Source organism: Cnephaeus nilssonii, assembly GCF_951640355.1.
Source record: "Cnephaeus nilssonii genome assembly, chromosome: 11".
NCBI classification, from domain to species: Eukaryota; Metazoa; Chordata; class Mammalia; order Chiroptera; family Vespertilionidae; genus Cnephaeus; species Cnephaeus nilssonii.
In genome coordinates, this window is record NC_137082.1 from 33,269,795 (window position 1) to 33,280,617 (window position 10,823).

At 55.8% G+C, this 10,823-nt stretch overlaps 1 protein-coding gene across 4 annotated transcripts; it reads left to right on the top strand.

The window, feature by feature from the left end:
* Positions 1-268: 268 nt before the first annotated feature.
* Positions 269-10,823, top strand: COX4I2 (cytochrome c oxidase subunit 4I2). 4 transcript variants are annotated; one of them, XM_079784128.1, is made up of 6 exons: positions 269-378; positions 836-1,121; positions 5,278-5,359; positions 7,051-7,215; positions 8,027-8,158; positions 10,577-10,823. In XM_079784128.1, exons 3-6 carry the CDS (start codon positions 5,278-5,280, stop codon positions 10,711-10,713), a joined length of 516 nt encoding a protein of 171 aa, XP_079640254.1. In that variant the 5' UTR covers positions 269-378; positions 836-1,121; the 3' UTR covers positions 10,714-10,823. The 4 variants fall into 4 exon arrangements, with proteins under 4 accessions (XP_079640254.1, XP_079640255.1, XP_079640256.1 ...); XM_079784129.1 differs by having other exon boundaries at positions 335-556; XM_079784130.1 differs by lacking the exons at positions 269-378; positions 836-1,121 and adding an exon at positions 4,047-4,112.

The window sequence follows — 10,823 nt, forward strand, 5'->3', positions numbered from 1 at the left end:
GAGTGACTGACGAGGTGGGCGCGGCTGCGGGGGATCTGGGACTGGAGCCCCGCCTGGACCACAGTGAGGGGGGGACGGGCGGTCGCCGTGCGGGGCGGGACCAGAGGGAAGGTTTAGCAGGCTGTGAAGACGGGGCCCGATGGACTGACAGGGCCAGGGGCGGACCAGGCTGAGCGATAGAGGAGGAACCTGCAGGGAAGGGGCGAGGCCAGCCGTCGGGCGGGGCCGGATAGCTGACAGGACAGGGCGGGGCTGAGACGGCGGGGCGCCGGACCGCTAGATGGAGCCCAGCGGGAAGGGGACGCAGCGACTGTCCGAGGGGCCGGAAGGATGCTGGGACCTCGAGGCCGGGAAAGGAAGGAGGAGACGCGGGACCCGGCAGGTGTCAGGACCTCGAACAAAGGCCTCTTGTGGGTGGGACCAGGGACGCCTTGGGGGCGGGGCTAAGGAGTCCTGAATGACAGCCGAGGGCTCGGACCGAAACAAGGTCCTTACAGCTCTGCAAGGGATTCCCCTTCTGGCTGAACACCCGAGCTTCGCGCATTTCGTGCCCCAGGTGAGGGAAGGTCGCCGTTGCTGCCCGGGCTGCCACCGCAGCCTCCCCTCCTCCGAGGGCGTCTGTCCTGGGGCCGGATCGATGCAGAGAGATCAGACCTGCCCGAAGGAGGTTTCTACCTTCCAGGCCCCCGGGTCCAGTCCGGTCCCAGCGATAGTCAGCCCAAGGCGTCCACCTGCCCCTGAGCCAGCTACCGGGTCGTTCCCAGGGCCGGGGAACCCGCCGTTAGAGATTGTCCCCGGTTCGGCGTTTGGTTCTGACCCGCCCGCCTGTCCACAGTTGCAGAAGCGCTTTCTGAACTGGCCCCTGGAGCTACGGATCTTCGCTCGAAGTCCTCTGAGCCTGCGCTGCTGCCTGCGCACCCTCGTGCTGGTCCTGCCCGTGGCCCCGCAGGCCAAATCCGCGTCAGCCGGAGTCCCAGGAGTGAGCGGTGGGCCCCACGCCCGAGCCTGACCACGCCTCCTGCTCACCAGCCCCGCCCCCACCGACTGGCCCCACCCCTTCCGCGCCGGGTTTCCCGGCTGTACCCTGGTCCCGCTCTTACACGGCCGTCCCCGCCCCAAGGGTAAGCCTCGCCCACTCCTACCTTTCCCCGCCCCTCGATCCCAGATTGACAACCCGTCATCTCTGGCCCCGCCCCTCACGTATCGGCCCGGCTCAGACTGGAGGTCCCAAATTCACCCGGCTCTCGGGGCTCCAGAGCGGCCACTCTGTTCATCACCTCTCCTTTCGGGTCCTGCATGAGGTCTAGGTCTTTCTCAGTATCCCCTCTGGGCGACGGGGCCCGAGGAGGGGGGTGGGGAAGCGGGTCCTACCGGCTGGATGCTGAGGCCGTGGCCAAGGTCTTTATGGGCAGAATCTAGGATCTGATCAAGTGAGTCAGAGCTGGAGGGTCACACCGCAGGGCCAGTGGGAGAGGGGCAGATTCCTCTAACACACTGTCCCTTCTTTTTCCGCAGTGTCAGTCTGCATCCACATTTACGCAACCCCAGCCTTAGCGGTGCGTGGCCTGTAATGCCCCAATCAGAGCTCCCTCCCCTCTGTGCCCAACAAGATTTCGGGGGGAAGACTCCTGTTACTGGCCCCAGAACTCCCGAGAGACCTGCCTTATGGGAGACTGACAATTCCCAGGTTCAGGACCTCCAGAAACGGCTCCACATTGCCTCACAGGCGGTTGTTCTACCCTATATCAACCTTGAGCCACCCGGCCTGCCTCCATCCCATCCCCCTCAGCCCTGGGGCCAGCTTCCCCAACAGATGTCCCTTATCACAGCGTCGCCCCACATCTTCAGTCTGGACAGCCGGAAGTTCCCACAGGGGCGAGGGTGGGAGAGGGTGGGGCGGAACAGAGGGTCTCCATCCCCAAATGCCTTCCCTTGGGAGGCCCTCTGAGGGATGGGGAAACTACGGCCCATTTGGCCACCAGCTCAGCTCGGCAGCAATAGAGCCACTCACTCCAGTGCAACCAGCACCGCCTGTCCTTGGAAAACTTTGACTCCAGGCGAGCTCTCCCCAGGTTGCCTGAAGAAGGGTCTGCCCTTGCATTCTTCAGGACACTAGTCAGCATCCAAGAGGCCAGGTGGGTGGTCTTCTTGGGTGTCCCTCAAATCTGTAATTCCCTTAGTCCTGCAGCAGGGGAGGAGCCGCTCCCAGGAGTAAGGAAGGCTGGTCCCGGGGGCTGGGGGGTCTTTTGGAGGTTCAGGAAATTCCCACACTGCCTCTGACAGCTTTGTGTCTGTTCCTGCTAAAGTCCAGGATGGAGATTCATCCATCCTGCCCACTCTAGGGTTTCTCTATCACCTTCCCGAGTCCCTGTTCTTGTAGGCTTATCTGCCCCCCTGGGGACTAAGGAAGCTCCTACTCCAGACATTGGCTGGAGTGTGTCCTTATGGCCTCACTGGGCTACAGAAACCCTGAAGGATGGGTGAGCACTGGGCACACCTCATGGGCCCAGGGCTGGGAGACCTAGAAACCTCTGGTCCCAGGTCACAGCAGTGACCACAGCTTTAGTCCACCATCAGTATTCTAACAACCCCAGAACACATTTATTTAACTCATGCTCTGTTCCATTTAACCGTATCACTCCCCTACTTACCTTTGGTGACCTTCCTTCTCCTTCTTCTTTTTCTAAAATATATTTTTATTGATTTCAGAGAGAAAGGGAGAGGGAGAGAGACAGACACATCAACAATGAGAGAGAATCATGGATTGGATTGGCTGCCTCTTGCACGCCCCCTACTGGGGATCGAGCCGGAAACCTGGGCATATGCCCTTGGCTGGAATCAAACCTGGGACCCTTCAGTCTGCAGGCTGGTGCTCTATCCACTGAGCCAAACCAGCTAGGGTGACCATTCTTCTTTATAAAATAAAATCTAAGATCCATACCATGGCCTCTGAGGCCCTGCTTTGTGGTCCAACCCCACTCCAACTCTCCCCTTTGCCCATTACATGCTGGCCAAGATCACCTTTCTCTGTTCTTTGAACACACCTGTGTTTTTCTGCTCTTGGGCCCTTGCACAAGCCTTTTTCTCTGCTTGGAACTGGATTGTAAGCCCTATAAGGGTAGAGATTGTGTTTGGTTTTGTTTGGCTCTCTTTCTTAAACTGGTAGACAATCGATAATAAGTGCCAGCTGTAATAGGTTTTAATAAATAATCTATATAATCAAAGCCTAAGTGACCCTTAAGGCAGAAGGACCAGAACGACCAGTCCCTATGATGCACACTGACCACCAGGGGGCAGACGCTCAATGCAGGAGCTGCCCCCTGGTGGTCAGTACGCTCCCACAGGAGGAGCACCACTCAGCCAGAAGCCAGGCTCAGGGCTGGTGAGCGCAGTGGCAGTGATGGGAGCCTCTCCCGCCTCCGCAGCAGTGCTAAGCAAGGAGCAGCGAGTCAAGCATTAAGGAGCAGTGAGCAGGCGGGCGGTAAGGAGCGAGGGGTCCTGGACTGTGAGCGGGCACAGGCCGGGCTGAGGGACCCCCTCCCAGTGCACAAATTTCATGCACCGAGCCTCTAGTTCTTGAATAAATGTATTTGATGCTTTTCTATTGACTTAATCTTTACAACAGCCATGTGAGGTAGAAACTATCATTAAATCCTTTTTTTAGAAAAGAAAACAGGCACTCGGAGAGGTTAGGCCACATGTTGAAGGCCACAGCTATGATTTGAACCCCACAGGGAGGCTTTTTTCACCTCTCATTGGGGATGGGGGTGTGGGAGTGAAATAGTACACCACAGGCCAGCTTCCAGATTCTAGAAAATTGTGGGCTTCCTGGAGAGGAGGCATTGGGTCTGGGTTGGAAAGCTGGCGTTTGACTTGGGTCTGCAAAGGCCCTAAGAGAGCATCTATGTGGAAGGAACAGCAATGAACAAAGGTGCGGAGGCAGGAAGATCCAGCTCTTGGAACTACCCAACTGGAGGCTGGGTCAGCCAGGACACACCGCCAGCTGTTCCCTGGGGTGCAGTCAGCTTGGGATCTAGAGGCAGGACTCCCGTAGGCGGCGAGACACTCTGCAGTCCCTCTCCCCAGGCTGTGGCTCCGGAGCCCTCTGGGAGGTGAGCTGGGCGCTCCCACGCCCCTCTGGGGCAGGACGTTCCCACGCAGGGGCAGGGGCGGGCGGCCTTGGGAAAGGCTTGGGGCGGGCCCAGGGGAGGGCGTCTGAGCTCCAGTCCCTCTGCAGCTCATTCTCCATTACTCGCTCAGCAGACCTGGGTCTCTCCTGCAGCAGAGCTGGGCGGTAAGTGGTTGGGAGAGCCCTGGCTTGGGGAGAGTGGGGAATGTGACTTGGACTCCTCCATGTGGTCCCTGCCATGGAAGAGGGGGAGGGGGTTCTGGGGAATTATCCTTTGTTCGCATACGGGGTGCCATGTCTTTCCCCAAATGCAGATTACTCCTTCCCTTTCCCCATAGGTGGGGCTCTCCCACCCACTTAGCACTGATGGGGAGCCCTTCCTTCCCAAATGGGGGGCCCTCTCCCACTTACCACACACGGTATACTCCTTCATAATTATTGGGTGCCCCCTCCCAAATGTGGGAGGCTCTTTCTCTTTTCAGAAATGAATGCCCCATTACCCTCTCCAGATGTGTGCTCCTTTTCCTCTCTCTGACCATTTTGGTCCTTGTCCTCCTCTAAAGTCCCTCCCCACCCCCATGGAATGTCAGTCCCTGAGACTCCCCACCCCATGGGGGGTTGGGCTCATCCTGTCCCCCTCCTCCACTGGATCCAGCAGAGCAGGCTCTCCCGCACGTAGGCAGCCAATTAGGGAGGGAAAGGGGGGGCAGGCTGTCTGGCAGAGATGGTGGCAGATGGCCTGAGGGAAGAGAGGTAGCCCTGGACCCGCTTCCTCCCTACCTGGACTCCCACCCCATCTCTTCTGGGGGGCAAACAACCTGGCCAGGCTGAGCTGGGGCAGGAAGTAGGACCCAGGCCCCCAGCCCCAAACTATTCAGACCCTGCCTTAAGAATTAAGCCTCCTCCCACTTCTCAGATGGGGAATTGAGGTCCCGGGGGGAGATCCAAATGTCTTGGACCCCTATTTACCCCCATGGGGATACCAGACAAATTTAGAAGGGCCAGGGGCCTGAGGGAGACGTTGAAATCCTAGAAGCTTTCCCCCCACCCCCACCCCCCCACACACCTGTGAAAATGGTTTCTCTGCCTAGGCCCTAAGGGGTAGGGTCAGAGGGCAATGTGTGGGCTCATTCACATACACCCCCCAGATGTTCTTCAGAGCTGCCCGGAGGTTGGTGCCGAAGAAGCGAGGACTTGGAATTCGAGGGATACACAACGCGGGAGACACTGGTAAGACCTGGACACCCTCCTCCCTTGCCTAACTCCAAGGCAAGGGGCCGGAGTGCTGTCCGCGGGCTGCTCTGTCCCTTCCATGCTGGGTCTACCCAGAACCATCTCCCACAATCCCACTCCTGGGTCCAGGAAATGGAGCTCCTGCATCCCAAGCTTCCTCTGGGCCGGACCCCTAAACTTGAGGCCCTGAGGCCTTTGTGTCCTGAGGTGGAGGTGCTGACAGAACCTGGGGCCTCCAGTCCGAAGATGCCTACAGCAGGAGAGACTGCAGCCAGCTAGCAGAGGGCCTTTCTGATTTTACTTATTTATAAATAAATAACATTTATTGAGCCCTTACTATGTAGCCCTAGCTGTGATAAATATTTTATACAGATTAACACATCTAGACTTCCCAACAACCACGTGAGGTGGAGGCTGTGCTGTTATCTCCATTTCTCAGATGAACGAACTGTGGCCCAGAGGCCTAGATATTCAAAGAGCCAGACTCCTGCTCAAAGCAGTTCCCAGGCTCTCCTGGCACCAAGGTGGTACCAGTGCCGTCCTGTGGGCCTCTCTGGTGACGGTAAGTAGAAGCTTTGTTGAGACTCTCCGGGTGCCCAGCCTTTTTTCTGGACACTTGAGTGGAGCCCTTGAAGACTTAGCCATCAGGGAGGGCATCCAGGAATGGAGGCCAGCAGTAAACCAACCTCTCTGTTTATCAGTACAATTTACGGCGCACCTACTGTGTGCCAGTACAGTGAAGCACAGTGCGGTAAAGGGGCTGGTTGGAACTGGGCTGGGGAGGCACTGAGTTTCAAACCCAACTGACTCCAAAGCCGTGCCCCTGATCCCTATTAAAGGTATATAGAGTGTCGGTCTGAGGACTGAAGGGTCCCGGGTTTGATTCCAGTCAGGGGCACATGCCCAGGTTGCAGGCTTGATCTCCAGGAGGGGGCCTGCAGGAGGCAGCTGATCAATGATTCCCTCTCATCATTGATGTTTCTACCTCTCCCTTCCTCTCTGAAATCAATAAAAATTGATTATTAAACAAATAAACAAGTAAAGGCATATGGATATTGTTTTACAGTTTGCAGAGCACTTTCACACCTGTCACCTCAGGTTCCCCTCATGAGCCTTTGCTCACCATTGCCTCTGCCCGACTTGCCCTCTTTACCTCGGATCCTCCCAGAGAACACAGGATTGGAAGCCAGGGGGGGGCTGAATCGCAGCCCTGGCCCTGGTCCTTCTGGTTCTGTGAATTTTAGCTGCTCAGTTTCTTCATCTGTAAAATGGAGTTAACAGCATCACCTGGCTCAGAGTGATGCGGAGTAAATGAGTCAACTTACCTGAAGGCCTTAGAATGGCTCCTGGCACACAGTAAGTGCTCAATAAATGCAACCCTCTCTATTTTTAAAAATATATATATTATTGATTTTTTACAGAAAGGAAGGGAGAGGAATAGAGAGTTAGAAACATTGATGAGAAAGAAACACCAATCAGCTGCCTCCTGCACACCTCCTACTGGGGATGTGTCCGCAACCAAGGCACATGCCCTTGACCGGAATCGAACCCGGGACCTGTCAGTCCGCAGGCTGAGGCTCTATCCACCGAGCCAAACCGGCTAGGCCCAACCCTCTCTATTAATATTATGGTTAGTGCTGGAATGTCCCAGGGGCAGCCTGAATTCAGCTCCTTCCTTGTACCCACAGCCCACAGCAAGGGGAAGATGACCCCCTACACCAATTACCATGCCCAGCGCTCCTACCCCATGCCGGACGAGCCCTTCTGCACGGAGCTCAACGCCGAGCAGCGGGCCCTGAAGGAGAAGGAGAAGGGCAGCTGGACCCAGCTGAGCCACGCCGAGAAGGTGGCCTGTAGGTCTCAGGGTGGGACCGGCTGGGGAGAGCGGGCTGGCGGTGGCTTTGCAAAGAAGGGCCCATCAGGGAGCAGTGGGACGGGCGAGCCCCCACCCACAACAGCCAGAAACCCCCACGCACCTGAACGCATACCAAGGGGAGAATTTCATTCATCTGTTCATTCTTGATATTCACTCAATTACTGTGCATAGCCTGATGCCAGAGGATGCTGGGGACACAGGAGTGAATCGCCCAGCTGGTTCCCGCCATCAGAGTGCTCCCCGTCCAGTGGGGGAACTGACACCAACCCCGGTAGCTGTAATGCAGGGTGCCTGGCTAGGTGAGGTGTGGTCACGTGTTTGTGAGCACCTGAGAGAGAGAGAGAGAGAGAGAGAGAGAGAGAGAGAGAGAGAGAGAGCCCAGAGGAAGGCACACTCCTGCTGGCCCTGAATGGTGAGGAGGAGGGTGCTGCTAGGTAGTGGGAACAGCATGGGGATAGATATGGAAGCAGGGGAGCATGGAGGGTTCTGGCATCACTGAGTGGTGTGAGGGGACAGAGCAGAGAGAGGCAGGTGAGGTGGATGGGGGAGCAGGCGCCTGACCTTGAGGGGCAGGGGGGATGTGTGACCCCAAGTTATGGCCACCAGAAGTGCCCTGGGCTACCAGTTCCTGGCCTGCTTTGCATACTCTAGATGCTTGATAAGGATTTGCTGAATGGTCAGCGTCTGCTGCAGGGAGGGGGAGGCTGGAGATCCCCAGACCTAGAGTCGGCGTGGGGCCCTTGGGGGGCCGCACCTGAGGCCCTCCCCGACCCCTTACCTGCTCCCAGTGTACCGGCTGCAGTTCCATGAGACCTTCGCGGAGATGAATCGTCGCTCCAACGAGTGGAAGACAGTGATGGGCGGTGTCTTCTTCTTCTGTGGATTCACGGCTCTGCTTATTTGGTGGCAGCGGGTCTACGGTGAGTGGCAGCATCTCACCTGGCTGCTGCCCTGGGCCGTGCCCTGTGGCCACAGCCACCAGCCAAGTTCTTATCAGAGAGCTCATCTCAAGATTTTGAAAAGTCCCCCAGAGAGGTGGAGGGTGAAGGGCAGAGCACAGCTGTCTGAGTGGGAATGTAGGGACTCTGCCTCTCTGGGCCTCAATTGCCCCATCTGTAAAATGGGAATAATAGTGCCCACACCTCAGGGCTCTTGTGAGGTTGGAATGAGAAAGAGCTGTAGGCCAGCTGTAGTTATGAGCGATATCCTTACTGTAACACTGGAAACGTGGCTAGGGTGAGGTGTGTTCAAGGGTCTGTGAGAACCCAAAGGAGAGAGAGAAGGAATCCTGGAGGGCCATCCAGAGGAAGGCACATCCCAGCTGGCTGTTATTAAGCACGAATTTTTCTTGTTTTTTTTAAAAAAATATTTTTATTGATTTCAGAAAGGAAGGACTATAGATACATCAATGATGAGAAAGAATCATTAATCGGCTGCTTTCTGCACACGCCCTCCCCCGCCCCTCCACCCCCCAACTGGGGATTGAGCCCGCAACAGGGGCATATGCCCTGACTGGGAATTGAACCGTGACCTCCTGGTTCATAGGTTTGATGCTCAATCGCTGAGCCATGCTGGCCGGGCAAACATGAATTTTTCAGTACATTGTTTCAGCTGCTGTGACAGAGTCCCCAACATACTCGAGCTTAAACAAAGTGAAGGTTTTGTTCCCGTCTCGCAAAAAGGCCATGGGAGCTACGGGGACTTCACAGTGTCAGCTTCTTGCGCCTTGTTGCTCTGCCATCCTTCACATGTAGCTTTCTTCTTGACCTACACGAAGGCTACTCCTGCTCCAGCCATCAGCCTACATCCCAGTAAAGAAGAGGGGGAGGGAGGAGGCACCCATTTTTAAGGTGCAGAAGTTGCACACACCACTTCTGCTCACATTCTATTCGCTAGAAACGATCATCTGACCATATCTAGCCACAAGGAAAACTGGGAAATGTAGTCTTTAGCTGGGTTGTCATATACCCAGCTGACCATTTATTGCTATAAAAGGGTGATTCTCAAAGTGTGGTTCCTGGACCAATAGCTTCACGTGGGAACTTAGAAATACAAATTTCCAGCCCCACTCTGGATCTACTGAGTCAGACACTGACGGTGGAGCCCAGCAGTCAGCGTTTCCACGGCCCTCCAGGTGAGTGATGCTCACTCAGGGTTGAGAAGCACTGCTCGGGAAGAAGGGCGAGGATATTGAAGAAGAGCTGCAGTCAGCTGGCCTCTAGTGGCCTCACCTTGATTCTATTGTAAAAGTGTGACGGGCGTTCCTACCTTGCATAAGAATGAAATGAGAGAGCCTTTGGAAAAACTCTAATCTAGCTCACTGTGTGGGACTTAAAGGTGCCCATAAACATTTTTTCTTTCTTGCCCACCCACTGGGATATAAAGGACCAGGGTGGCAGGCAGGCAGGCTGAGTCAGCCTCAGGGGCAGACGGATCAGGAAGTGCAGTAAGACTTGCGTGGTGTTGGACGCTGTGGTCCCAGCCCTTCCCTGCCCCACACGTGAAGGCACCTAAAATGCCCCACGGGTGCTTCAGCCTTTGGGTTAGGCATTGTCCTCACCAGATTTCTTTTTAAATCCTCACCTGAGGATATGTTTTTATTGATTTTAGAGAGAGGGGAGGAGAGAGAAACATAGATCAGCTGCCTCCCATAGGCGCCCCAACCAGGAATCCAACCCACAACCTTTTTGTTCTCACGAGGATGATGTCCAACCAACCAACCTACCCGGCGGGGCCTCCCCTGGTTTTTAAAGTGAATGTCTCTTTCCTACCCCCTACTCCCAACCCCCTTCAGGAAGTAAAAGAAACTGTCTCCTCCTGGACTCCTCCCAATAAGTGGGAACAAACTGAGTAATTGTGGTTAGAATAGCTACCATGTATTAGGGGCTTAATACCTGTCCCACATTATGCAAATCGTTTTATAAATAGTAACTCGTTTAATCCCCACAACCCTAGTGGATAGGACCTGGTTTTGACAGGTAAGGAAACTGAGGCTCCGAGAGATAAAGTGACTTGTTCAAAGTCACACAGCAAGAGAGTGGTAGATCTAGGATTTGAATCCAGACTTCAAACCAGCGCTCCTAATTACCATTGGGCCACACAGCAGGCGAAGAAACTGAGGCTCAGAAGGGGAAGGACCTTGACCCAGTTCCCACAGCGAATCGAAGGCAGAGTTGGGATCAGAACACGGAAGTCTGAGGAGTGCAGCTTAGGAAGTCTAATGGGGAGACGGACAGGGTGGAGGGAGCTCCTCCATGCAGGGCACCCTAACCCTGTCACTGGGACCTTGGCTCAGAGGGAGAGGGTGGCCCCTGTCCCTACCCCATGCCTTCCTGCAGTGTTCCCGGAGAAGCCCATCACCTTGACGGATGAGTGGAAGGCCAAGCAGCTCCAGCGCATCCTGGATATGAAGGGCAACCCTGTGCAAGGCCTGGCCTCCCGGTGGGACTATGAGAAGAAGGAGTGGAAGAAGTGACTGCATCCCACATCCCAGGCTACTCCCCCGGCAGCGCTCGCCTGGCCCGGGGCCTATGGAGCACTCCCTCCCCTCTCTGTCACCCAATAAAGCTGGCCTGTTCTCTTCTG